At 43.3% G+C, this 25,150-nt stretch overlaps 1 protein-coding gene across 7 annotated transcripts in view; it reads left to right on the forward strand.

Moving 5' to 3' along the window:
* Positions 1-25,150, forward strand: part of Eya1 (EYA transcriptional coactivator and phosphatase 1) — a 144,911-nt gene that overhangs the window by 100,347 nt on the left and 19,414 nt on the right. For all 7 annotated transcript variants that reach the window (XM_050142145.1, XM_050142141.1, XM_050142140.1 and 4 more), the window contains one exon: positions 1,675-1,764. In XM_050142145.1, the coding sequence (XP_049998102.1) occupies positions 1,675-1,764 (90 nt within the window). The remainder of the gene's footprint in view (positions 1-1,674; positions 1,765-25,150) is intronic.

The raw sequence follows: 25,150 nt of genomic DNA on the forward strand, positions 1-25,150 counted from the left end.
GCTGGCCAGCTAGCTTAGCCCCAAAATAACCACATAGAAACTGTATTAATTAAATCACTGCTTGGCCCATTAGCTCTAGCTTCTTATTGGGTAACTCTTACATCTTAATTTAACCCATTTCTATTGATCTGTGTATCGCCACGTGGCAGTGACTTAGAGGGTAAAATTCCCAGTGTCTGTCTCTGGTGGATCCATAGTGTATCTCCGCCTCTGACCTTCTTTCTCCCAGCATTCAGTTCTGTCTTCCCTGCCTACCTAAGTTCTGCCCTGTCAACAGACCCAAAGCAGTTTCTTTATTAACCAATGAAAGCAACACAAAGACAGAAGGACCTCCTACACCAGTGTGATGGTAGCAAGCTAAGAGACAAGATTTTTATTATTGTTGTTATCCTATTATAGGAAAGAAAAGGTAGTCCCAGCTGGTTGGTCTAGGGCTCCTCTTCTACACTTGTTGCAGCCTCCCAAATCAGGGGTCACTGAGGCCTGTGGTGGATACTCCAGGACTTGCTTTCCTGAACACATGGGCAGTGGTCAAAGTTGTGAGCAAGTCTTGAGATCTGCAATAGAATAAGAAAACCATACAGGAATTGTACAGTATCCATGTTGAGTAGCAGTGATAGAGGGGAATGTTGTTTTCTTTGACTTGTGTTATGTTCTTGACTCAAGATTTTGATGAGGTACAGGGTAAATTAACCCTGCCAGATGGAATAATTTGCCTATTTACAATTTTCCTGCTGGGTAGATTCTATATTTGTTCCAAACCTTGTTCCAAAGGTTTATCGTGATAAGAAAATAGAATTATATGATATTATAAGAAATTATTATTCTTTGGGAGAAGTTATGCTACTGTACATATAAAGTGGTTCTGTGCATACCAATTAAAGCTTTAGAAACTGGTCATATATTCCTGGTCATCTTTCTAAGTGGAATTTTTTTTCTTCTTTGCATAAATGATTGCAACCAGAAAGCATATTGGTTCCTAGATTTTATATATTAAAAATGCAGTATTATCATAAAGAATAAAACTATCCCCACGCTCCCCAAGCTTATCAGTACCAGTAGATGTTATTAGGACAGAGGCAGCAGGGAGCAGTGGACTGGCCATGACTTGGGCATTGTGAAGAAGCTGCTGGATCTTCTTGGCTCAGTGCTTCCATCTGCATGACACTGACTCCTGGGGCCTGGATATGTCACAGCATCAGTCCCTAGACTGAACATGGGCCCAAGTAGTCAGCTCAGCCACCACTTCCTTTGTTGAGTAGAGAATCGGGCAGGCAGTCTGAACACATGCAAAAAGAGAGTGACTTACCATCTAGAGTATGATTTCTGAACTTCAGCTAGACTATGTTTTCCAATATTTGGACAGTAACTGCAGACACTCTTCATAGATTGTGACACAAATTTCCTCTACTTCATGTGTCTGAGAACCTTATACCTTATTTTTGTAACACTTGGGGTGAGCGCTACTTTGTTATGAGGCTTAGGAACATACCTGGAGTACCTTTCATCTAGGAGGTTTCCAAAGACTGCTCATGGACTGACAGACAGTACAGGCAGCTGACTTCCAGCTCTCCCGGGGTGGCACGTGATCCTCACCTTTCCTGAGACGAGATGCCGTCTTTCTTACAGCCTGAAGATCATACCAGTTCCTGACCTGTAAAATTCTCCTTTCAGGACCCACCTACTTCAGTTTCCCTTGGCCTGCGAATGGAAGAGATGATCTTCAACTTGGCAGACACGCATCTATTCTTCAATGACCTAGAAGTAAGTCCTGATTGCTTTACACATACTTTGTGGAACATATCTGAAAATGCGGGATGGGTTCTGAAATTATCATTGGATATTGCTCTTTTAAACACGTAATTGGAATACTGAGACAAAGTACTGATAAGGCAATATGTTTCCCTGTTGTGGCATTTATTACATTTTAAAGTTGGATCCTGAATGATTAAAATTTGATGACAAGATTCCCAAGTATCAAGTGTGATTCTTAGAAGCTTTGTAAGCCATTTGTGCAGCTGCCTGTGTTGTCCCTACCCACCTCTTCCGGTGCTTTCCTGTCCAATCTGATTGTTTGGAGCCGGTTTGCTTGGGGCCTTTACTATCTGGGTTGCTAGGACTTCTCATGCCTTCACTGCAGCTGGTTTTATTGGGGGAACATCTCTAAGGAGACTGGCTGACTGGAAGGGATGGCGGCAGACGCGACCTTAGCTGGATTCTTAACAAAGACGGGCATTGTTTTCACCTATCTCCGTTATGATAAGACATGACTAGCATCCGCCGCCCCCCTCCTTCACAGGGACCCTTGTTTATTTAACTCTCAGTGCTAAGCAAGCTTGTGGTAGGGCTGCCAACAGGCATTAATCATCAGGTTGTTGCTTTGCGAGGTTTTATAAACGTATGTTATTTCAGACAGGAGAGGAATCTCAAAGATTGAAATAGAACTTTTACTGATCAAAGTTAATTGGCAGCAATTGGCCTTTAAATATTTCCTGATGTTTCCCTTCTCAAAATCAAGCAAAATGCACCTTATTTAATAGAGGAGCCCAAATCACTTGACAAATGCCAGTGTGTGACAGAATGTACATGCGGTTTCTTCAACATCTGCCCCGTATTTTGATTTCTTTTCATCTGCAATGAAACAACTCGCAGGCGAATCGGCAGCTTCCAGGGCAATAAAGTGATTTAAATGCACTTGATTTTTTTTTTTACTCATTCCTTGGAGATATAGTTATTTTTAGTTTTATAAGTAAAGCGCATTTTTTATTTTTGCATTTGTAAGTGTTTGCTTTCCTCAAGGAAACAACACGGAATTATGATTTTTTTTTATGAGGACATTCTCTCTGAGTGACAACTTCAGAATTATCTTTACAGAAATTTCATCACCAACACTTATCTTCAAAACTTGCTGCTGACTTGTGGCTGTATTTCACTCTATGAGAAAGCGACACAAAAATTCCGTATTTTACTTGCCTGTTAACATTCTTTATCCAGACTTCCATTTGTCTCTAAAGACACAGACTAGGTTGATATTTCACGCTTAGTGCATCCTTGTCCTTCTTATTGCTGTCCATCAGTGTTCGTAACATCCATCAGAACTCGACGAGCAATGTTTTGCAATTGATTGACAATTCTGGCATGTTGCAAATGTCAAATGGTGTGGCAAAATGTGAGAGGTTAAACAAAGTAATAATTCATGATATAATTTATTATGGTACTTATGAAAGCTTCCAAACTCAGCTTTGATTTAATACAGGTTTATTTTGTTTGTTTAGTTTATATTATTTCCACTGAAATACAAGGAGAGACAGAAGCGTCACTCAAATACCTTAAATGTACATACTATAGAGATTCTAATTTAAGGATGTGAGTGAGGAAAAGTTTTAAATGGTCTTTGAAGCGACTGAAATGACATAATCTATTCTTGTATGCATGCTATTTCTTGTTAGAAATAAAGAGCAAAAGAGAACAAATATATAATTCAACCATGTATATAAAATGACAATGGAAATATTTTTAGGCCCCAGACCTGATACAAGTAGCTTTTACATCATTTTATTCGAGAACAGCATAAATGTAACCACAAAAGGAGCCGTGAAATATTCATTTTGCCTGTCTCTGGAAATTATTTTCTCTAGATTTGTGTGGCATTTTTAAATAAATTGGTTCTTACACTCTTGCAGCCTTAACTTTTATAAGTTTTTTAATTCAACAAGCCTGGTACTGGTCACTGGAAACACAAGTTTCTTTGACTATAAAGAGTAAAAAATATTCCCTGGCCGACACTCTTAAGAAAACCAAAATTATCTTCTCAGGCAGCAGTAAATGGGCAATGTCTGCTTTCACACACCCGTTCCAGAGTGTGATGGCAAACGACACGGACATTTCAATATGCTTAGACTATAGGGTTTAGCTTTTGACCCTCTGGGACACAAGACAGTTGGAGGAGTTTGACAATCCCTTGTTGGGCACGGAGTATCATACCTGGAATCTGGTTAGTGGCATCTGCCTTTGCTTCCTTCTAAGATCTTAGCCTTTGACAGCTGCCCCTCTGCACATTCTGTTTAGCTCATGTTTGCTTGGTAGGCCAAAATGTGGGGACTTCCAGTGATATACCATCAAAACATATACACAGTGCCTCCAAGGGTATGATTTTAAAGATTTAAGGTACTACTTTTAAAAGAGTTCATAAATGTCAGCATGAACTCTGAAAAGTAAAGTAGATAATAACACTATTTAGTCTCTAAAGTCTTGCCACCTCGGTGGCTTTTTGATTTAAAATATCAGAATTCACATTAATCCCACTGATGCATCTGGAAAGTAAATTTAAAAGGAAAAAAAACTTGCTCCTCTGTGTCATTAAAATGGTCTGATGTGTTGAAGAACAAGAAAGATAGGGAGACATAACTATCATGGGATGCAATAATTTCCCCGGTGGAGACAGGCTGAAATATTAGTTACAAAGCATACCTCTGACTCCCTGCTTCCTACCCTGACAGACACCCCACATATCACTTTACAGAAAGCCCCCACTTGCTATCCAATGACGCTTATATGGAGTTTTTTTTTTTTTTTTTTTTTTTTTTTTTTATGACACTGTGGAACCAGACTGTTTTCCAGCTTCTTTAGCATGGATGACTTTCTAACTGAATAGAGAAAAAAAAATTTCTCTTGGGTTTGTACTCAAAAGCCATGTGCAAACAGTGACAGCAGTAGTAACATTGGTGTCTAAGCCACGCCCCGCGGGTTCCCCTACTGGAGCTTTCCATACTGAAAAGGAAATATTTGGCACAGATGCTTATGTCTAAATCGAAACAAGGCATTCAGTTTGTCTGGCGCTTTCTCTTAGTGTTGTCTAGCGTTCGCTGTCGTGGTGGCTGTCACGCTCGTATGTGGTGGTCTTTAGGATTAGGCAGAAACTGTCTTCATGTGTTGCCCATGGAGAGATGAAGGCTGGGAGGATATGGAAACCCTCCCCCATGTCTGTGGAGACAGCACATGAGTTCATTGCCATTCATCCATCAAGTTGCCTAGTGCCTTGTTTAGTTGGGTGCCCTGGTTGGAATTTTTGTCAACCTGACTTAAGCCCGAGTTATGGAAGAAGAGGGTACATAACTTTAGGAGACTGGCCCACGGGCAAGTCTGTGAGACATTTTCTGGTTTATGACTGACATATGAGAGCCCAGCTCACTGGAGGTGGTGCCATCCCTGGGCAGGTGGTCCTGGGTTGTAAGGGGCCATGGAGAGCAAGCCAAGAAGCAGCATTCCTCCATGGTCTCTGCTTCAGTTTCTGCTTTGAGTTCCTGTCATGACTTCCCTCAGTGATAGAGTGTGACCTGAAAGGTGTAAGTTATGAGAAATGAACCCTTCCTCCTTCCACGTTACTTTTGGACATGGTGTTTATAGCAGTAGTAGAAACCTATCTAAGACAGATGTGATAATCCATCTATCACATTCCTGCTCTACACACACCGAGCACAAATACTCTGACTCTTGTCTAGGTCAATTTGTCTAGAGTCTGGTTTATTTGTTTTTGTTTTTTAATACCTATACTTATAGCCCTTGCTGTCATCCTCATTTTTAAATAAAAGAAAGAAGAGAGGCTCTGACCTCAGTAGTTCTGGGTTTGACAAATCAAAGGCCCATGTGAGGAACTGGTGGGCAGTGTCTAGTAACACCAGAAGAGACGAAGAAGATTTGTCTTGTAAAGAAATATGTGTGCATGTTGGTTTAACTCAGCCTTTAAATGCAGTGTAAGTTTTATTATTCTAAAACCCAGGTTAGGTAGCAGTTATCTTAATATATCTTATTTAAACATTTATTTTTATCGTTTTATTTATTTCTTATTTTTATTTTATCTTTTTATTTTTATGTCAGTCATGCCAGTGTTGAATGATTTCAAATGATGCGTACTGTATGGGCCTAGCATGTGCCTCCAAAAACATGAAACACTAAATTCAGAAGTTGATTTTTTAAGTTTGAGAAATATGATTCACCTAGAAAGTACTTTTTCCCCCTATAAATAGAAGCTCTGGTGCCCAGCAACCAGCCTTGTGGATGCTGGGAGCCTTGGTTTTTAGCAGCCAGAGAAAAGGGCTTCTTGTTGCCTATGAGGCAGGTATATAAAGAGAGCCAAGCTAGTTTCTGTGTTTAGTCATTCCCGTGAGTCCCAAGTCACTGTAGGAAAGTGTGTGCGCCGGTCCATTGATACACCCCACATTCAATGCCCCACTGCCTTGCACACAAACATGTACACACAACTTGTCCTTTTCATCTCTGGACATTGACTCGGGGTCTGCAGGTTAATGTAAGGAACAACATTACTTTAACCCTGGTACCATCCTTCATGATCGTCTCGTACATGTTGATTATTAAAGTCTGTTAGACTGAATTTGTGTGTGTTGTCTTAGAATGAAGTGCTGGTTCTTGTTTCCTTCCCCAGCGAGACTGATTGGTCTGGTCCATGTCTCTAGTTAAGAGTAACACAAACCCTCTCAGTTTAGGGGCGGATGTGCTTTGTAATCAACAAACCAGTGTTAACACGATGACTTGTATTGAATTTGTTTTCCATGGTTTACAACGAATGGGCAGCAGGAAGATTTTATGTAATCCATTATTCTAACTAAAATATAATTGTTCTTTTTGTTTTGTTTTATTTTTCAAGACGAGGTTTCTTTGTGTAGCCTTGGCTGTCCTGGAACTTTCTTTCTAGACTAGGCTGAGCTCAAACTCACAAAGATCCACCTGCCTCTATTACCCAAGTGCTGGGATTGAAGGCATGCACTACCAGTGCCAAGCATTATTTTCTTGTTATTATTTATTCATAATTTCTGGTAAGATTACTATCTTTATTTTGCCTCAAATTTAAAATAGAAATCTAATGCTATATTCAAATACTTCGATAATATGATGTTTATAAAAAGAAATTAAGCATCGGCATGAACAGTGGTTTACATAGAGATGTTTCTTATAGCCTAAAGATGCAGAAAGCTTGCCTAGCGTGTGTGAGTCCATAGGTTCCAGCCCCTGTACTGGAGAGGGGGAGTGAGATGGAGGGAGAGGGCAGGGTGGTAACCTTTGTATGGGGTGGGGGTTGGAGACCCAGGGTGTGAATGGACAAACAGTTGCAATGGTCAGGTGAGAAAACATTCTGAGAGGAGAATGGCAAGCGCAGTGGCCTTAGGACAGAAAGGAGGCAAGACAGCCACACGGCTGGGACAGACAGGCACAGTCCACAAGGGCTTTACAGAGATTGTGGCGCAGTGTTTTACTGTTGCACTGGGAAGCCACTGGCAACGTTAAACATGGATTTGATAGAATAACATCATATTGAGAGAGAGAGAGAGAGAGAGAGAGAGAGAGAGAGAGAGAGAGAGAGGAATTCGAATTCCTATCAAATGAGGAATAAAGGGAGAGTTCAGTGGAACCAATTAGAAACACTTGCAGTCAAAGGGGATGGTATAGCAGGGCTGAGGCCCTCACAGTACGGACTCAGTGGGGAATCGGGAGATTTATAGTGCATCTGAGTGGAGGTTCTGGTGGGAGGTGCTGGGCTGTTTGTTTTGTTTTGTTTTTTTAACTCGAGTCTTAGTAGTATGGGGCTGTAGCTGAGGAAGAGGAAGACTAGGTCGGGATGGTGTGAGGGGGGGGCGGCGCTGGTGTGCAGTCATGCTTTCTGTGGAAATTTATCTACCTAGTCGGTACTCATGTCAGAGATGGCAGAGAGACTCTCAGCAAAGAGAGGCAAATCTGAAGGTATAATTTGGGAAATTATAAAAGTCATGTGGACCAGGTGGTATGTCCCATAGGGGGGAAAAGTGTAAATTGAGAAAGGTGTCAAAGACTGAGTCTTAGGCACCCTGCCAGTGAGAAACAGGAGCTCCAAAGAAAACTGAAAGGAATAGCCGGTGAGGCAGGCAGGAGCGTACGGCATCAAAAGACCTTTGGAATCAGGATTCGAGAACTTTCAAGGGAGGGTGTTCTTATGTCCCATGCTGCCTGGGCTATAGGTGAACACAGAATGGTCCTGGCTGTGACTGGGATGTTGGCTGCTGGTGTCAGGTGCTCTCTGGGGTGTAAGATGTACGGAGTGGTCCTGCTGTGACTCAGATGTTGGCTGCTTGCTGGGGCTGGTCAACACCAGTTCAGTGACTGACCTGCAAGGCATGGAAACAAGATGCATCAAGAGATAGCTGCATAGGGGTTTTCTTGTTTTGCTTTTATTTTGAATGTTTGTGTGTTTTGCGTGTTGGTGCATACCTACATATGTGTGCACATGAATGTGGAAGCCAGAAGTTGACGACAAGCTTCGTCCTCCACCATTCTCTTTGTTGTATATTAAGGCAGGGTCTCTGACTCATCAATTTAGCTAGTCTATGTAGCCAGACTGCAAACCCTCCAGGGTTGGTCCTTCCTTTGCCTCTCATGTGCTTGGATTAGAGGTGAACCATCCTGCCCATGTGCTTGGATTAGAGGTGAACCATCCTGCCCAGGACATTGCCCAGCATCTACCTGGGTGCTGAGGATCACCCTCTAATTCTCACAAGTATGTGCCAAGTGTTTTTACCCACTGAGCCATCTCTCCATCCTCCAAACTAGGTTTTAAGTAGAAGGTAGTTAGGAGCACTTGAGTCTTTGTGGGAATGATTCAGGAGAAAGGAAAACATACAGGCTATAGCAAACAAACAGGGGAGTATGTCCATAAGCACAAGCCCCGGGACTGACCTTAGGGAAGGGTCAGTTACGTCCCCACAGGTACAGCTGAAGGCAGAATTCAGCAAAGGTAAGAGGGAGTCTTTCTTGCTACAGAAACTCTTACTATGCCATTCTATGATTCCTATTTCTGTGTCCTTCTCTGACCCGGTAGGAAATCCCTTGAGGTCAGAGACTATTGACTGTCAACTTGAACTCTAAGCTATTTACGCAAGATTCATTACATAGAAGGCTCTCTTTTTCCCCCTCTTTTCTTCCAAGTATCTTCAAACTGGTTTGCAGTGAGGACTAATAGTGTGTGTGCCGTACCAGGAACTCAAAGTGTCAAGCATGTCAGGAAAGTGCTCTATAGTTTAACTGTGCCTGCAGCCCAGCACCGCTCCCTATAATCTGAAAAGTTAAACTTTAAAAGCAAATGAAAATTCGTCACGATCTTAAAAACAATTAACATCATCCAGAATCTTAAACTTTGAAATTGCTCTTTTAAAAGTCATATCACAAAATCTTACTGTCAAAACATAATTTATGTAGGAAGAAGTATGATGTCGAATGATAACCACCATGGTGCTAGTTTAGGATTTAAAATCAAAAGGTATAAATATAAAAATAAGATAAAAGGGCTTTATTCATTAAAATATGAGAGATAAATAATTTGTATTAATAACTAGTTTATTTCTGGATAGTGGAATGACAGATTGCTTGCTTTTTAAATTTTACTTCCTGTAGTTAATATTTTTATTAATAACACATTAGTGGTACAAATTAATAGAATTCATTAGCTATTTCCACACACACATACAACATGCCGTAAACTTATTCATCCATTCTTTTGTAGACTCCAACTTTTGTAGACTCCATCCCCCTGAGACTGCAATATTTCCTATGGTAATATTGAACATAATCATGACTGTTCTCCCTTGTACTCAAAGACCCTACTCAGAAACCTGTGGTTTGTCTTATAGTTTCAGTGGTAAATAGCTTGAACTTACTCACTTATGAGGCCATCCTATACCTCATCTTCCCACCTATCAGACTGGATAATGATACACTTCTTAGGGTCCATGTGAGTGCTGTGTGAATTAATACCTGCACAGCGCATACACTAGACCTTGACACACAGGAAACCCTAAATAGGTGGTGCTGTTATTGCCTCCTTTTTTCGCATGAAGAACACAGGGCTAAGCACTGTTAAGGCTAAGAGGAAGAAACAGACATTATTAAAGGGGTTTGAAATGAGAGGTATAAGCCATACTGCTTTGCTATCCCCCCCCAATATCACATACAGTTGTAATGAAGCCTTACCAGCTATACCAGAACCAGTGTCAGTGGTTAGTCTGCAAGTACCACTTATTCTAGGCACCCCCTGAGTCCTCTTGCTCCACCCACATGTCTATTCTCCCATCACCTTGCATGAGGTGGTCGGTGGACTGCTAGCAGTAAACCACAACTGTAACTGAAGATCTTGTCTTCATGGGAAAGGGTGTGTTTCTTTGTTTGGGACTGGCACACTTTCTGTTACATGTTACAGAAAACCTGTCTCAAAGGGCGCCTGGTGGAACTTGCTGGTGGTATTAGCGCAGGGAGAAGAGCCTTGTGGTAGATGAAGTCACTTCATCAGTCACAGAGCCTTCCCTGCAGATGTAGCTCCAGGACGGCAGGTGCAGGGGGCTGATTGGCTGGAGCTATCAATAGCATAGGCAGGAGGGAAGGCATCGGACCCCAAGGAGTGCCTTGACCTTGATTCTCCATCAAAACTATGAATTTAAACTTTGCAGTATCCGCAGTTTTTATATATGGGGATGATTGAAGTGGGATGAATTTGCCCCAGACCTGTTAGTTTTAAGTAAAGGAAAAGCTGACATGGAACCCCAGGTTTCTTTTTCAAATAGGTTTGCACCAAACTTGTGGTCAAACCTACTGTATCTCAGAACCTCGCTCATGGTCTTTAGTGTAATCTGAAGTGACTGAATGGCCTCTCGGTGTGCCAAGGAGCCCCAGTCCCCAGATGGTGCTCCCTCCTACTTGGCTTTGAAAACAAGGCTTGCTCCATCTTTCAAATCTACAAACCTCAGTCACTCTTGTTTCTAAGCAACCTTGTTTCTGTTTTGGATTTACTGGAAACAGCTCAGTAGACAGACACATACATATTCCTATTGTTGAATATGGAAAACCATTATTTTAGGAGCTTCTGTATAACTGATAAAGAGTTACCTCACTCTGACCGGTGTTGGCTCTGTTCTGCATATTAGCTGGACATCCAGGAAGTAAAGTGCATCTGTTATGCAGAGTCACAGAAACACTGTGTACTCGCTGCTTTTCCCATTGTTGGGACAAAATACCTGACGGAAGCCACTGAAGGGAGGGGCTTTTACTTCTGCTCACAGTTGAGAATATAGTTCACCTTTGCAGGAAGGGTACAGCACAGGAACTTGGGGTAACTGGTCACATTACGCTGCCATCAGGAAGCAAAGGGAAATGAATGCTGGTGTTTAGTTGCTTCTCTGTATTCAGTCCAGAATGCCAGTCCATGGAATGTTTGCACACATATGTGGGTAGTAGGCATTTTCACATCAATTACCCAGGCTGGAAGCTCTTCCACACTTCTGCTTAGAAGTTTATTTCCTTTGCCAAGCAATTGTGGCACACACCTTTAATCCCAGTGCTCAGGAGGCAGAGGCAGGCAGATATCTCTCTGAGTTCAAGGCCAGCCTGGTCTACAGAACAAGTTCTAGAACATCTAGGGCTACATAGAGAAATCCTGTCTAGATCTACCCCTCCAAAAAGGAGTTTGCCTCCTTGGTGATCTTCAATCCTGTCAAACTAACAATCAACATTAACCGCCACTTTTAATGAACACCATTTTGAGAGTTGGGCACAGAGAACACAGGAACACACGCACTACTGTGCCATGCCTAGCCTAGAGGAGCCCAGAGGCTGGGTAGAGGCAGAGGGTAAAGGGATACTCTCAGATTTGGTGAAGAAAGTGGTGGACGCATGTATGTGTATGGGAGCTTGTGGACTCCAGCCTAGGTGAGAGGGTTGGAGCAGTGACCTCACTAGAGAGTGATACAGCATGATGCCTTGGCTTCGAGGAGCAGAGTTTGAGAGGGTGCAGAGCCCACAGGATCCCTAGGAGGTTAGAGGGTGGAAAAAAAGGAGAAGGTTCTGAACAAGGCTTTTGAAAAGCAGATTTCATGTGAGCTAAGGGTTAAAAAAAATGTTCCAGAACTTTTCATGACTACGAAGGTGAATTACATCGTCAGCAGGATCAGTAGTCTAAGTGGGAGATCACTAGAGTTACCCCAGGGGGAGGAGAAAATATGGCAGCTTAGAGAGCTGTTTGGAAATCAGCTGTAGCATTTGTAGGTACATGACACCCAGTAGGTAAGAGTCCTAACTCCTAGCCTGGCTGAGCAATGACACAGAGAACCCAGGAGAACCGGCTAGCCTTGGAAGGAAGATCCTGCATCCAAGCCGAAAGATTTGGTTATGCAAGGCGCTCCCAACATTAGCAAGCAGTGTGATGAAAAGATCTTAAACTCAGCAGAGGGCACCAGGCAGGAAGCGTCACCCATAACATTGTTTGCAGTGTCACAGAGATGACACGGTGGAGGAGAAAGGATAGTTCTCTCGGGGGGTACCTGCCTATGATGCTAGTTTGGCAACACAGAATCTGAGTATATTCAGAAAGTTTCTGATTTGGGAACTCAAATAACATAGTAATCGATTGGCCACTCATAAGGATCAGTTAGTCTATGAGACTGTAACTAGCTTGTCAGTGAGGGTCTAGTTCTACTGTGCCATGCTTGTGATTCCATCGTGTGGGGCCACAGAAGTAGGGTCAAAAACTGAGGACAGAGAGACTGCTTAGAGAGGTAGATGCAGCTGCGGCCCCCCTATCCTCTGTGCCACCTTCACACTGGCAAACCCCCAGAGAGCAGCAGGGACAGGGTGTGGGTTCCGCACTCATGACTGGGCACCTGCCACACGGCAGTACTCCTGAAGACGAGAGTTCTGACTGTTCCTGACACATAAGATGGCGTTTTCTTTAGTGAAATCGCTGCACTGAGGGTCAGTTTTTCTCATTAGTGAAAATACTAATGAAAGGTCAGTGTGTTTCAAAAGTCTGCCAAGTTGTTCTGTTGAGTATTCCCTAACTCCAGGTTCTGGTTTAGACCTTTGATTGTGACAGGCGCTGAGTCTCCATCAGTCTGAGAGGAGCTCAGGCCCCTTGGAAAACCAGAGTGAACTCCACCGCCACCCTAGGGAGTGCAGTAATAGAGGAAGGAATTCAGGCATATTCTCTGTCTCTGTCTCTCTGTCTCTCTCTCTCTGTCTCTCTCTCTCTCTCTCTCTCTCTCTCTCTCTCTCTCTCTCTCTCTCGCTTGCTCCTTTTTCTTCCTTAATATTGAATAGCACAAGAGAAGGCCTGTAACTCCAACTTCCCACAAATGTATTTGAGCCGTGTCCCTGGGGGCTTCTCCCATTTCAGTGTGGCTACAATGGAGCCTCTATGTGGGCCCCACTCAGTATTCCAGCAGTGTCTCCAACAGGGCTTTCTCAGTCCTCAATTCTCCCCGCACAGTCTCAGCTACTCTTCTGTAAGCAGGTGGAGGGCTGGGGCCCAGGGAGAGGCTGCTGCTTTGGAGCAGTGTTCTTTGGTCAACGGCCCATGCCTCTTTGGACATAACTGACCAAGCGTTGCCTTCGGAGGGGCCGCCTTTCACAAAGGTAAAGGGAACGTATGTCTAAGGCACCCTCCCTTTCAGAGTGTATGCCTCTGTTGGTACAGTGTTACTGAACGTGAAGGTGAAGTGTTTCTTTAAACAAAAAGTAAAAGGAGTTTGGAAAGCAATTATTGAAGACAATGAATTAGCGTGTATGAAGAGCATGCCAAGGCTTCATGAAACAGAAACCATTGTAATGTAAGAGAAATTATTTCCATCATAGGAATTAAGATGGATAGCTCATACTTCAATCATATCCCCAGTCACAAAGCTTTAAGCAGAAGCCCCCTCGTAAAGTAGCCATGGCCTTCTGGAAACTGTCAAGATGGACTTTTCAAAACATCAGGGATGATTTTAAAGTTTTATCAAGGTTGAAGTAAGAAATCAATTCTGTGGCACTGCCCTTAGGAGTAAGGAGAAAACAGATGAAGACAATCTACTCTTGAGGGGTTTGTAATGTGGTGAGGATTGGAGCTGAGGGTACACATACGGCCTCTGTGTGTGCTTAGAAAAGATGAGAGGAACAGGAAACTGCATACCACTCAGGTTAGCGGGAAGAAGCAACGCTGAAAGGAGCGGGCTTAAGAAATAAGTGTTGCGAGCCAGGTGTACAGTGAGCAGAGTCAGACAGCTGGGTGGTTGTTAGCAGCTAGAAATATCTATGAAAGACAGGAGATGGATGGATGTCACATATCTAGGCATGTGCACGGCTGTCATCATCAACTTCAGCCTTTAAGCCAAGTGATCCAAGCGCTATTTTTAATACTCCGAATTAAGAAGAATCAACTTGTTTGCTATGCTGCCAGCCATTGCTTAGCTAAAAGAAACACAGAACATGCACGAAATGGGATGTTACACAGCAATTCAAAAGATACAGACTGGGCATGGTGGACACCCTATGACCCCAGCACTCAGGATGGAGAGACAAGGGACTTAAGAGTTCTAGGCCAGCCTGGGCTACTAAAGAAGCATGTCTCAAAAAAAAAAAAAAAAAAAAACAGTGATAGAAATCATCATGATAAGTCAGTGATAGATCATTTGCCTAGTCCATATGAGGCCTCGGGTTCAGTCTCCTGTGCTGGGCAACCACTCCCCCCCCCACACACACAGAGTAACAGATGATTAGTTGATATTATAGGTATTGTCACATATTATTGAAAGAAGGGGAAAATCCATCTTCATCGAAATTTACCTGCTTGCTTGCCCATGTCCCCTGAGAATGTAAGCTTTCTAACAACCACAAACAATTGGGGGTCAAGGAGTGAATGAGTGGGGGGGGCAGCCTAATGAGAGATGCTTGCCAGTGGTCGCTGCTGACATAGGAAGAGGAGTAGGCTTCTTTTCTACATTTCCCATGAGTTGTCTGCGAGGGTTTATAATATTTTACAACCAGACAGTAATTTTATTTCACAGACTTTTATATCCTGATGGTGCCATACAGTAACATTACCAGTTAGCTTTGACTGGGTCTGCTTTCCTACCGCTGCCACCTTGCCAGTCAGACCACCTGGGAGGTATTTTCAGTCTTATCCATGTGCTTGGCCAATGTTAAGAAATCACATAGGAAAAATGGGGTGTTATTCTACAGGTATTACATGGTAGGGCGCTCCAAAGTTATCTAGAGATGACTCATTATTGTCTGTTAAATGCAGAGTTTTAGGAAGACGAGAAAGAACACAGGACAGGGTCTCGCCCATAGCAGGTGCTTGACAATGACTGTTGGGCAAAGGGTGTATTACCCAGGTGACGTTGGACTCTCAGAAAGAGGCCTATCAAAGCCTAGCTGAGGAGTAGCCTGAAGGAAAGAAAACTGAGAAAGAAAGCATCTTAACAAGATGTGGACGAGCCTGTCATTGTCGAAGAAGGGGACTGGAAGTGACAGGCAAGGGTGTGTCATTCCTGACTCCTGACTGCACAGGAGGGACGAGATTTTACTGGGAAGCTTCGGTAGAAGGGCCACAAAGGTCTGGCTGTGTTGGAATACTCTGAGCATTTTTAATTAAATGTTTCTGCCACACCAATGGAGTGAAACAAAAGCAGAAATATAGTACATTGCTTCCTCCACCCCCAAAATGGTGTTCTGTAGTAATAGGGGAGCAGGCCTGCTTTTCGTCCTGCCTGGCTCCCGCACAGCTAGCTTTACACCCGAAATAACAACACACAAATTGTATTCATTTAAACACTGCCTGGCCCATTTATCTAGCCTCTTCTTGGCTAACTCTCACATCTCAATTAACCCATTTCTAATAAATCTGTGTAGCATCACAAGGTGGTGGCTTACCGGAAAAGATTCTAGCCTACGTCCATCTTAGGCCAGAGCTTCATGGGGTCTGCCTGACTCTGCTTTCTTTCTCCCACACTCCTGTTCTGTCTTCCCCGCCTACTTATGTTCTGACCTATCAAGCCAAGCAGTTTTCTTTATCAGTTAACCAATGAAAGCAACAGATAGATAGAAGACCCTCTTCTATCAGTGTTCCACAAACAACGTGAAGTTGCAGCACAGACTGGGTCCAAAGAGGGATTATGCAAGTATTTTAGCACATTCTCTGACAGAAAACCATAGCAGTAAGCACTGTACCAGTTCTCCTTAGCCATTCTCTATGTCTATACAGCTGGACCACCAAGAGTAACATGTTACTTGTTTGTGTGTGATTCTGGATGGGATGAACTAATAGCATGCAGAAAATAAATAAGAGAATTCAGAATGTGTCCCATGTGAACTCCAGTACTACTGGCATGGTTTACATAGTACTCACTCATAAGTGGCTTTTAGTCATAAAGCAAAGAAAAACCAGCCTATAATTCACAATCCCAGAGAACCTAGACAACAAACAGGACCCTAAGAGAAACATATATGATCTAATCTACCTGAGAAGTAGAAAAAGACAAGATCTCCTAAATAAATTGGAAGCATGGAGACAATGGGAGAGGGTTGGACGGGAGGGGAAAGAAAGGGAGGGGGGGAGAAAAAAATATATAGTTCAATGAAATCAATAAAGACTATGCATGAAAAAAAGTCATGCTTTTTATTATGTCAACATAATACAGTATTTTCCCTAATAACATAAACACCCAAGCATATCTGTGGCTCTAATTCTGGAGAAGGGTCTTTGTAGATGGTGGGGAATGAGTATGAACCAGAATCTCCTCAGTTTTCCTTTCAGGCTGTCAATGATTTGAAGCCCGTGGGGCTCCTCGTCCTGGTGAGGCAGCTCTGGTGAAGCCCTAAAGTAGTGGAATCTGTTACCGTCATCTAAAGACCGTATCTTCTAACACAAGGCCCAGGAAGACTGGCGTGGGGTAGTGGGTCTCCAAGCCCGCTGGCACTTGGAAGAGCAGATATTTTATGAGAAAGCCCTCAGAGGGCCTCCCTCCCCTCAGGGTCCGCTGATGGGAGGTGATGACGGGACCCTTCCTGCAACTCCCAGGGAACCTTCCTCCCCTTTCAAGGGCCGATGTCCGGTTCTGTGTGTTTGTCTTTCTGGAGTCAGTAATCATTCCATGGCAGAGAACGCTGGTTTAGGAATACTTGTAGGTACCCCGAGAGCCTGTCTATTTTGAGCAACGCAGTCCTTTAGATGCAATTGAGTACTTCTTACCTCTGTAAGATTCTCTGGCTGAATAACCTAGCTGAAGTTGATAAACCACCCTCTTTTCAACTTTCAGACTTCAAAGTTTAACCCTGCCCAAAAAGAAAAAAAAATTACATAAGATTATTTGTTTAACAATTGTACTGACTTGAGGTTTTCAGTTCGAGGAGAATCTACAGCCATAAATAATGAAAAACTACAACCTGCATGTGGCAGTAGATCTGCTATAGGGAAAAAGAATACTTTTTTAAATGCCACCTTTCATAGTGTTCAGCTTATTGTTTAATGTACATAAACAAAGCAAAAACGTTCTGTGTCCATTAAAGTGTCCTGTTAAACACTTCATATAAATTCATATGGGGCTCATTTTCCTCAGGTGGCAACAGGGGTAAAAAGAAAGTGACTACAGAAAGGGATGAAAGGTCCCCTGGCCGGGGTGTTTTTCCAGCCTCTGCCAGCCCGGCTGCCGTGGAAAGAACGGTTCTTATGAGAAGGTGATTATTCACAGCAAGCCTTGAGTTCATGTCACTGTGAAAAATTCTTCTCCAGCGCGTACTCTCAGCAGGGAAAATAGATCTGAAAGAAGGAAACGGGAGTTACAAAGAACACTGTCTGCTGCCAGTGACGAATTATGTGTGCAAAAGTGATGGGCAAGCCCATTGCAAATCGACAAATCGGTTCTGCAGTAAATCAAAGGCTGGCCTGAAGAGCGCCCGTGGGCTGGCATTCAGCAGGGGTGTTTGCATTAAATGTGCACTGAGTCCCCTTGTCGTAATGTTGTGGATAATAATTATTCTTTACTTTATCTTGGTCTTTCATCATCACGCTTTAAATTACATAATACAATGTAGAGTGCATGCTATAATGAATGATAAAATTACATACTATAATTTGAAATCGACTCAAACGCTAACTCACCGCCCTGTGTTGTAAAATGCTACAGCCTCTTATGTTAATTGAATAATAAATAAGTTGTAGAAGGTTATCAGCCTTTACCCACAACATCAGTGCTGTAGGCAAAACACCCTGAAATACCGTGTGCTGTTGGACACAACAGAGTAAATCTGCAAGGGTGCATAGCCCAGATGCAGAACACAAACTTAGCATGTGCAAAGTCCCCTCAAATGAATAAAAGATGTGTCTTGTGCCAAACAGTAAACATTCATTGAGCTTTGAAGGAAAAAAAGATTTAAGCATTGATATCATTAGATCAAATGTAGCTGTATCATAACTGTCAATTAGATTAATCCATTACCATTAGAGACATAGCATGAAAACAGTTTAAATAAGCCCACTTTGTCTCAAATGTTTATTTTCAGTTCTCTCTGGCTTATATTGAGCAGGACTTTTCACCCTAAGGTGAGGAGTGTGGATAAAGACAGATAGATTTAATATAATCATGTGGCGAAGGAAGTATTCATGGTGGGAAGGAAGTCCAAACCAAGAAAGACTCACATGTGTTTAGTAAGACTATGCCTCTAAAAAGTCACGGTCGTCATGTGATCCCTCTGTGACTTGGAAAGCCACATGCTGAAATATTATTAAATTTGCATCCTATTTTAATTAGCATACTTTTAAGTGATTAATACAAAAATATTAAAAATTTGAGATGTTTTTCCATTTTCTAGTTATTAATAAGCTTAGCTGTGCTGGCAGTTTGGAGATATTTTAATGATCATAAATATCTGTCCCAGGTACATCCCATGCCCAGCATACAGATGAAATGCTTCAACCTATCTTTTGCCTTAACATGCCATCTGTAGGCACTTTCAGTAAAAACCTTAATCTCTATGTAGTCTATGGCTGTTGGTATAAACAGATTCAGAACAAACTAGCAAGCAGCTTACCTTTGTTAAAACTGCTAGCAATCAAACCTTGGGTTTCTAATACAAGAATCTAGGTCTTCCTCCTAGTGTAAACAGAGCTGGAGCAGTATTCCATCACACTTAGGTAAGCCCCAAAGGATACAGCGGGCACAAGTATAAAGCAAAGGCTGTTTTCAAAGTGAGAAACCACGCAAATGAAATGGGTCTCTTTCTACAAGCGCAGGGGTGGCCATTGCAGTGGCTGGTTTCAGTGTCTGAGATTTGAAGTCACTTGTTTTCTCACTGACTTGTATAATTGTGTCATCCTATCCCTATCAAAACTGATAACTGATATTAAAATGTTGATTTAAAATATGCATTGAGGCCCGTGGAACACTGGGTGGATCATTTAGCGTAGGAATTTAAAGATCTTTTTTCTGGGTTTGTGTTAATTCTGTAACTTGCATGTCCCTAAATTCTCAAAACATGGAGGTGAGTTTCAAAAGTGCCCTGTTCTTCATCACTACTCCCTTAGCTGTAGGTCACGTACAAGGAAGCTTTGCAGAGGGACTTCAAGAAGCTATGACTATCACTGGTGTGCCCAGAGAGATGACAGATAGGTCCTACCAGCCAGTGCCAATGTGAAGGGACTTTGGATGTCTTCCATGTCTCCAGACATTGGGCTGGTTCTGTGGCACCAAGTCAGGGAAGAACAGGTAGCCCTTCATGTTTTTTGTGTCTTTTGAATGTGCTAAGGCCTTGGGCACATGTCTGGAAAGCCTCTGGGACAGAATTAGTAACGATAAATACATTACTCAACTGGGCACACTCCTTTTCACAGACAAGAGTGGGCAAGTTAGAAGTTGGTTCCTGTAAATTAAATTCTAGAGTGTAGGTGCTCAACCAGAGGGGCTAGACTTACAAAGCAAATCTAGTCAGGAGCTAATAAGAAGCAGGGTTCTTCACCTTTTCCAACTGTAGGCTTGTTTTGGGACCACCTTTTTCTTTCCTTAGACTTTCTGAATTATAGAGGTTCTGGTGAGAGTTGATATCTGGGGTACACATTCTACCTTGGTCTTCCAATGAAGCTATCAGAATATCCACGGAATCAGAAGTTATTGCCCAAAGTCACCCGTGGAACAATCCCTTGCTGAAAACGCACTGATCACTCTGAAAGGCTATTGTATGATGCAGCATTTCTATGTAGATGGCCTGAGCAGATTCACAGAGGTCTTCTTTTCTGGGGTGGGTTGATTGGTTGTTTTTAGGGTTAAGTACTACTGATTATTTGTGAAAATCAGCGTGATGACTATTGGTGTAAGCTCGTCTCTAATGTACTGTACTATGTAGCATACGGAATTTCATTCTAAGAAACATGAGGACTGCTTTTTAGCAACTTAGAGATGTCAAAGGTCCTGAGCAAGTGTCCATATTGTTCTATAGGGAGTTCCTATCTATGAGTGTAATTGTCTGATGGAAGAGTAGGGAGAACACAGGAGCCCAGGGTTGTTTTCTCAGCCTTGGCCATGCCCAGCTGGTCTCAGTAGGTATTGCTGGTGTCAAGACATAGTGACATGTGGGCTTACAGAGATGACTCAGCAGCTATGAATGTTTGCTGCCCTTGTAGAGGCTGCTAGTTTAATTCGAGCATCTACATGGCAGCTCACCGCCACCTGTAATTTTAGTTCAGGGATCTGATGCCCTCTTCTGACCTTTACGGACACCAGGCACACTCATGGTGCCCATACATACATGCAGGCAAAATTCCCAAACATAAAAGTAAAATGAATATTTTCTTTAAAAGAGGCAGTAACAATTGCTAGCCATCCCATGACATCTTCCATTCTCACGCTGGATAGGAAGGTATTGAAACAGTTAGACGGCAGGAGAATCGTCTGTTTTCTCATGGTAAATTTGGAACGGTGACAAATGCAACTGGGGTCCTAAGAATGTGGGCAGGGTGACCCGACGTCTCTGAAGATGTGCTTCTAGCAATCCCATGTTGTTTCCTTTAGTAACTCCTTCAGCATCTTTAAGCCTCTGTTTATTCAAGGGCTTCAGATTTACTCCAAGTTTGTGTTTCCAGGTTCATGTTCAGAGGTAGAGAGCATCAGTATGCTGCCCGTGACGTCCATCTGCTTGGCACTGAGAATGAGGCCCATTGTAACTATCTTAATTCCCTTTATTAATTTTCCTAAACTAGCTTGAATCGTGCGGTGTATTTTTACATAATTATGGTATAAGCAGAAGGCTTGGGGGGAAAGAACAACCACTACAGTATCAAAGCAGAGTAAATATTTGCAGAAAAATTCTGCCATAAGTTAATATTTTGCATAAGGGGCCCTGTACAAAATCTGAGTTATTCCCGGGGCTGGATCCAAAAGAACAAGGCTGTGGCCCACCCCTAGACACCCAGAGATGATGACGGATCAGAAAAAGGTCAGCTGGAGATGCCATGCCAAGAATAAGACAGAAGAGACCAAAAAGGCAGAAAAACAGTGCAGCAAAGTCCTAAAAGCAAAAGCCCGTCTGCCGATGACCATGAGTTTCTAACCCACGTGGCTTTCTGCCAGCTACCCGCACCCGAGCTGTGTTCTGCTGCCTGGTGTGTTGGCTGCATCCCCAGCCATCCGTGTGAGCATTTTACAGCCTGGTTCTGCAAGCATTGGAGGGCTGCAAGCCGAGGGCCAGCAATGCCTGCGGCTTGCTTATTTCATCTCTCTGAGTCCCCAGCGAATCACAGTGAAGGAGAGTGGTGGGAAGAGAGCTTCGGGTTGCTGACTGTTAGTGTTTATCTGAAAGACATGACAAAAGCCTGTCCGATTCCTTAAGAGCTCATGGGGCCATCCCCACACCTAGTGAGCTGCTATTGAGATGGTGGCTTAGCCCGTGCTCCTTACTTCATATTGTTCCCACACACAGTGTGCTGGTGTCAATGTGACATACCAAAACCACACCCTCACCGCATACACCCATGCTCTGGATGAGCTTTGTCTCCCGGTAAAGACCTAGTAACTATGTGTGAATGAGTCTCCCTCAGGACCACAGCCCTCCCGCATGTCTGTCATTTAAGGACCTGATATTGACATAAAGGGTTGGAGCTAGCACTGGATGATCAAGGCTGCACGTCCAAGCTCTAGACTGGAAGAAACAAACACAGGCACACGCCTTTGGCCTATTTGTTTCAGGCAGTAGAGGAAACACATCCCAGCCTAAGCTCCAAGCGACAAACCACAAAGAACCCTGGTCCCAGCTGACAGTGGTGGGCCAATGTCTCTGTCCCCTAAACTTGGGGAGCCTGGAAAGATGGAGCCATTTGAAGTCTTAGTACTCGGACCTTCTCAGAGTCTTTATTTCTCATCTACAGATTAGATTAGAACACTAAGGGCTCTTGAACTTTCTCCCACAAACTCAAGTAAACAACCTTCCTGCCTTTACAAGAATTCTACAAGAAATGGAAGCCAAGCAACCCTTATCCAAAATGTTTGGATCCCAAAGCATTTGGGAATTTTAAAATTGTTTTTAAAATTATGGAATCCTTGTGTATATTTAGTGAGATAACTTGGAAATGTGACCCAAGTTTAAACAGAAAATTTACTAAGATTTCATGTGCACCTGTTAAACTTAGCCCAAAGACAGTGTTACACAGTATTTTGTCTGGGTTGCGACTTTGGACCCATTGCCTGAGAAGTGTAGAATTTCCCACGTGTGGCCTCTTGGTTCAGAAAGTTTAAGATTGTGGGACATTTTGGATTTTTAGTTTTGTTGTTGTTGTTGGTTTTTTTTTTCCATTTGGGCGATCAGCCTGCAGATATTGGATCTTCTATTGGGATGGTGGTATCTACGAAGTACAAACATGTCAAGGCAGAGCCTTTGGTAATGAGCTATGGAGGCAGAGGCTTGGTCAAGGGATGGCGCTTCAGCACTTCTGGAAAGGGAGGGGCCGACCCAAGGATAGGAAGTGGCTATGCTTCAGCGGTGTTTAAATGTAGTTATTACTCGTTTTTTTTTTTTTTTTTTTTTTTTTTTTTTTTTTTTTTTAGCAATCATAGCTTTGTACCGACCCCTATTCTTCCTCGGGGTTTTTGTGCTATTTGGATCCATATGTGACTGGTCAATTAAAATGTTAGTTATGGGCTGGCAAACTAACTATGTCAGCAGGTAAAGACAGTTGCTGCCCAGCCTGGTGTCCCTGAGGCCCATTCGATGGAAGGAGAGAACTGACTCCAACAAGTTGCCCTCTGACCTCTGCGCATGTGCTGTGGCACGCACATGCCTGCATCCGTACACATTCATCATACACACAATAAAAATGAATTCTAAAGTGCTTTTAATGTTATAATTCTATATCCTGCTATCAGCTTGGTTTTTTCTTATGCAGTGTTTCTGACATAAAAGTCCTTAACATAAATAACATTTTCCCCCCTCACATATGATCTTTTTCCGACTCTACATCAATGCTGTGTAGATTTGGGGATCCAAAGAAATGGGGTGGATTTACCAGTCTTCTCTCTTGCCTATCTGTGCTGCTGGCTTAGTCCCTAGAGCCTATGTCACTGAATGCCATCTGTAATTTTTGAGAAAGAAAATAAAGGCTTGCCCCCCAAACTGCCCTCCTCTCGGCCTACCCCGGTGTTGTTAGAAGGAACGTGTCTGGCAAGCAGTCTAAGACCCTGAAAGTTGTCTTGTCCTGTTACCACAGTTCAAGACATCCTTCCTAGAACACCACCGTTTATCTGCATATTAGATCACTGCAGGTGCAAGACTGACAAAGGCAAATGATGGCCCGTGCTATTCCTTGCCAACATCAGTTCCTCAGACCTCTGCAGCCTGGGCAGCAGGGGATTCATTTGGACTCCAGAGCTGCCGTTGCATTTACCACAGGTAGAATCAATCAGTCTGTCTTTGTGAAGTTAGATCAGACCTTTTCCTGCTGCACGGTAAGTGCGTTGAAAACAGGACTGTCCGCTGCTTCCCTAGCAGGGCTGTTTGCTGTGACCTCCACGACCTCCATGCCCAGTGGTTCTCTGGGTTCATTCTTCTGCCTCATGGCTTTTGAACTTACTGTTCCCTCTGCCCACAAGGCTCTTCCCTGAATTCATCTGGCATTGCATATCCCCTGGGCTGGCTATCTGTGTCCTTAGCTTTCATCCCTCCCAGGCTGTCCTCTTGTTGTGTGGCTCCCCTACCAAGAGGCTAGTTCGCAGGATGAGGATTTTTCTTTCACTCCCCGTTACGTTTTCAGCATCAGAAGCAGTAGCAGAAGGCAGCTGTTCTTCACAGACAATGGCTGGAGGAGTGAGCACCAGCTTGTTAAAGTGCTCAGCTGGGCAGAAGTACAGACCCTGTCTGGAGTCCTTGCGGTCACCAGCTCTGTGTCCCTCCCTCTTGCAGTCACTGAGTCTTAGAACAGACAGTGGGAGTCCCTGCACACTGCCCAGCCCGAATGCTGCACATTCGTGCAGTGGCTCCGGGAAGTGAGTGCTGCCCTAGGTCTTGCGTTCACCTGCGGTTCCAGCTGCTCACAGCCCATCACATGCTTTCTGAGAGCTCCTTTACAAAGACCCATGTCAGCCTGTTTGGTATGCTTTGCCAATAAAAGCGTATTTCCCCTGTGGAATTCTGTGCACCCCGCTCTCTGTAGTGAGCACCCAGTCTGAGTTTTTCAAGACCGATTTTGGCACCTGGAAATGGATTCAGCTTCTCTATTTGTCTCTCACATCTATAGAATCCTTGTGGCTTTGAACTTTATGTCATTTCTTGGAACCAGGGCTCATTCAGCTTGAGACCAGGGGCTCTGAAAAGGAACCCTGGCCTCCCCCACCCCCATTATCTAGTTCTTTAGAGCAAATTTGGAAATTAGAAAGTCAGCAAACCCAAATGATATGAGCATCTCTGATATTCCTTCCAAGGACCCTAAAAGACAGGGTGGCTTCTGAAAATGGAGAAAAGACAGGTTTATCCTCGGGAACACTGAGTTTCAGGAAATAAAATGAAGATGGGGGTTCCAGTTTGGTAGTAAACCCCTTTAGGACAAGCCAACACATGGCATGTGAAGGGTTTTGCAGCCTCTTAGTGTTCTCCAGGTTTCTGATAGTCTTTGAAACTTTATTTTATTCTCTCTCCCTCTCTCTCTTTCTCTCTCTCTCTCTCTCTCTCTCTCTCTCTCTCTCTCTCTCTCTCTCTCTGTGTGTGTGTGTGTGTGTGTGTGTACGAGCATGAACGCGCGTGTGAGATGGTAGGGATCACACATGCTAGGAAAATGCCCTATGACTGAGATGCACCCCCAGTGTTGTGATCTGCTGGCCTGGTCTGT

This window comes from Alexandromys fortis, unplaced genomic scaffold (assembly GCF_014885135.2).
Source record: "Alexandromys fortis isolate MF-2015 unplaced genomic scaffold, M_Fortis_MF-2015_v1.1 scaffold_41, whole genome shotgun sequence".
NCBI lineage: Eukaryota > Metazoa > Chordata > Mammalia > Rodentia > Cricetidae > Alexandromys > Alexandromys fortis.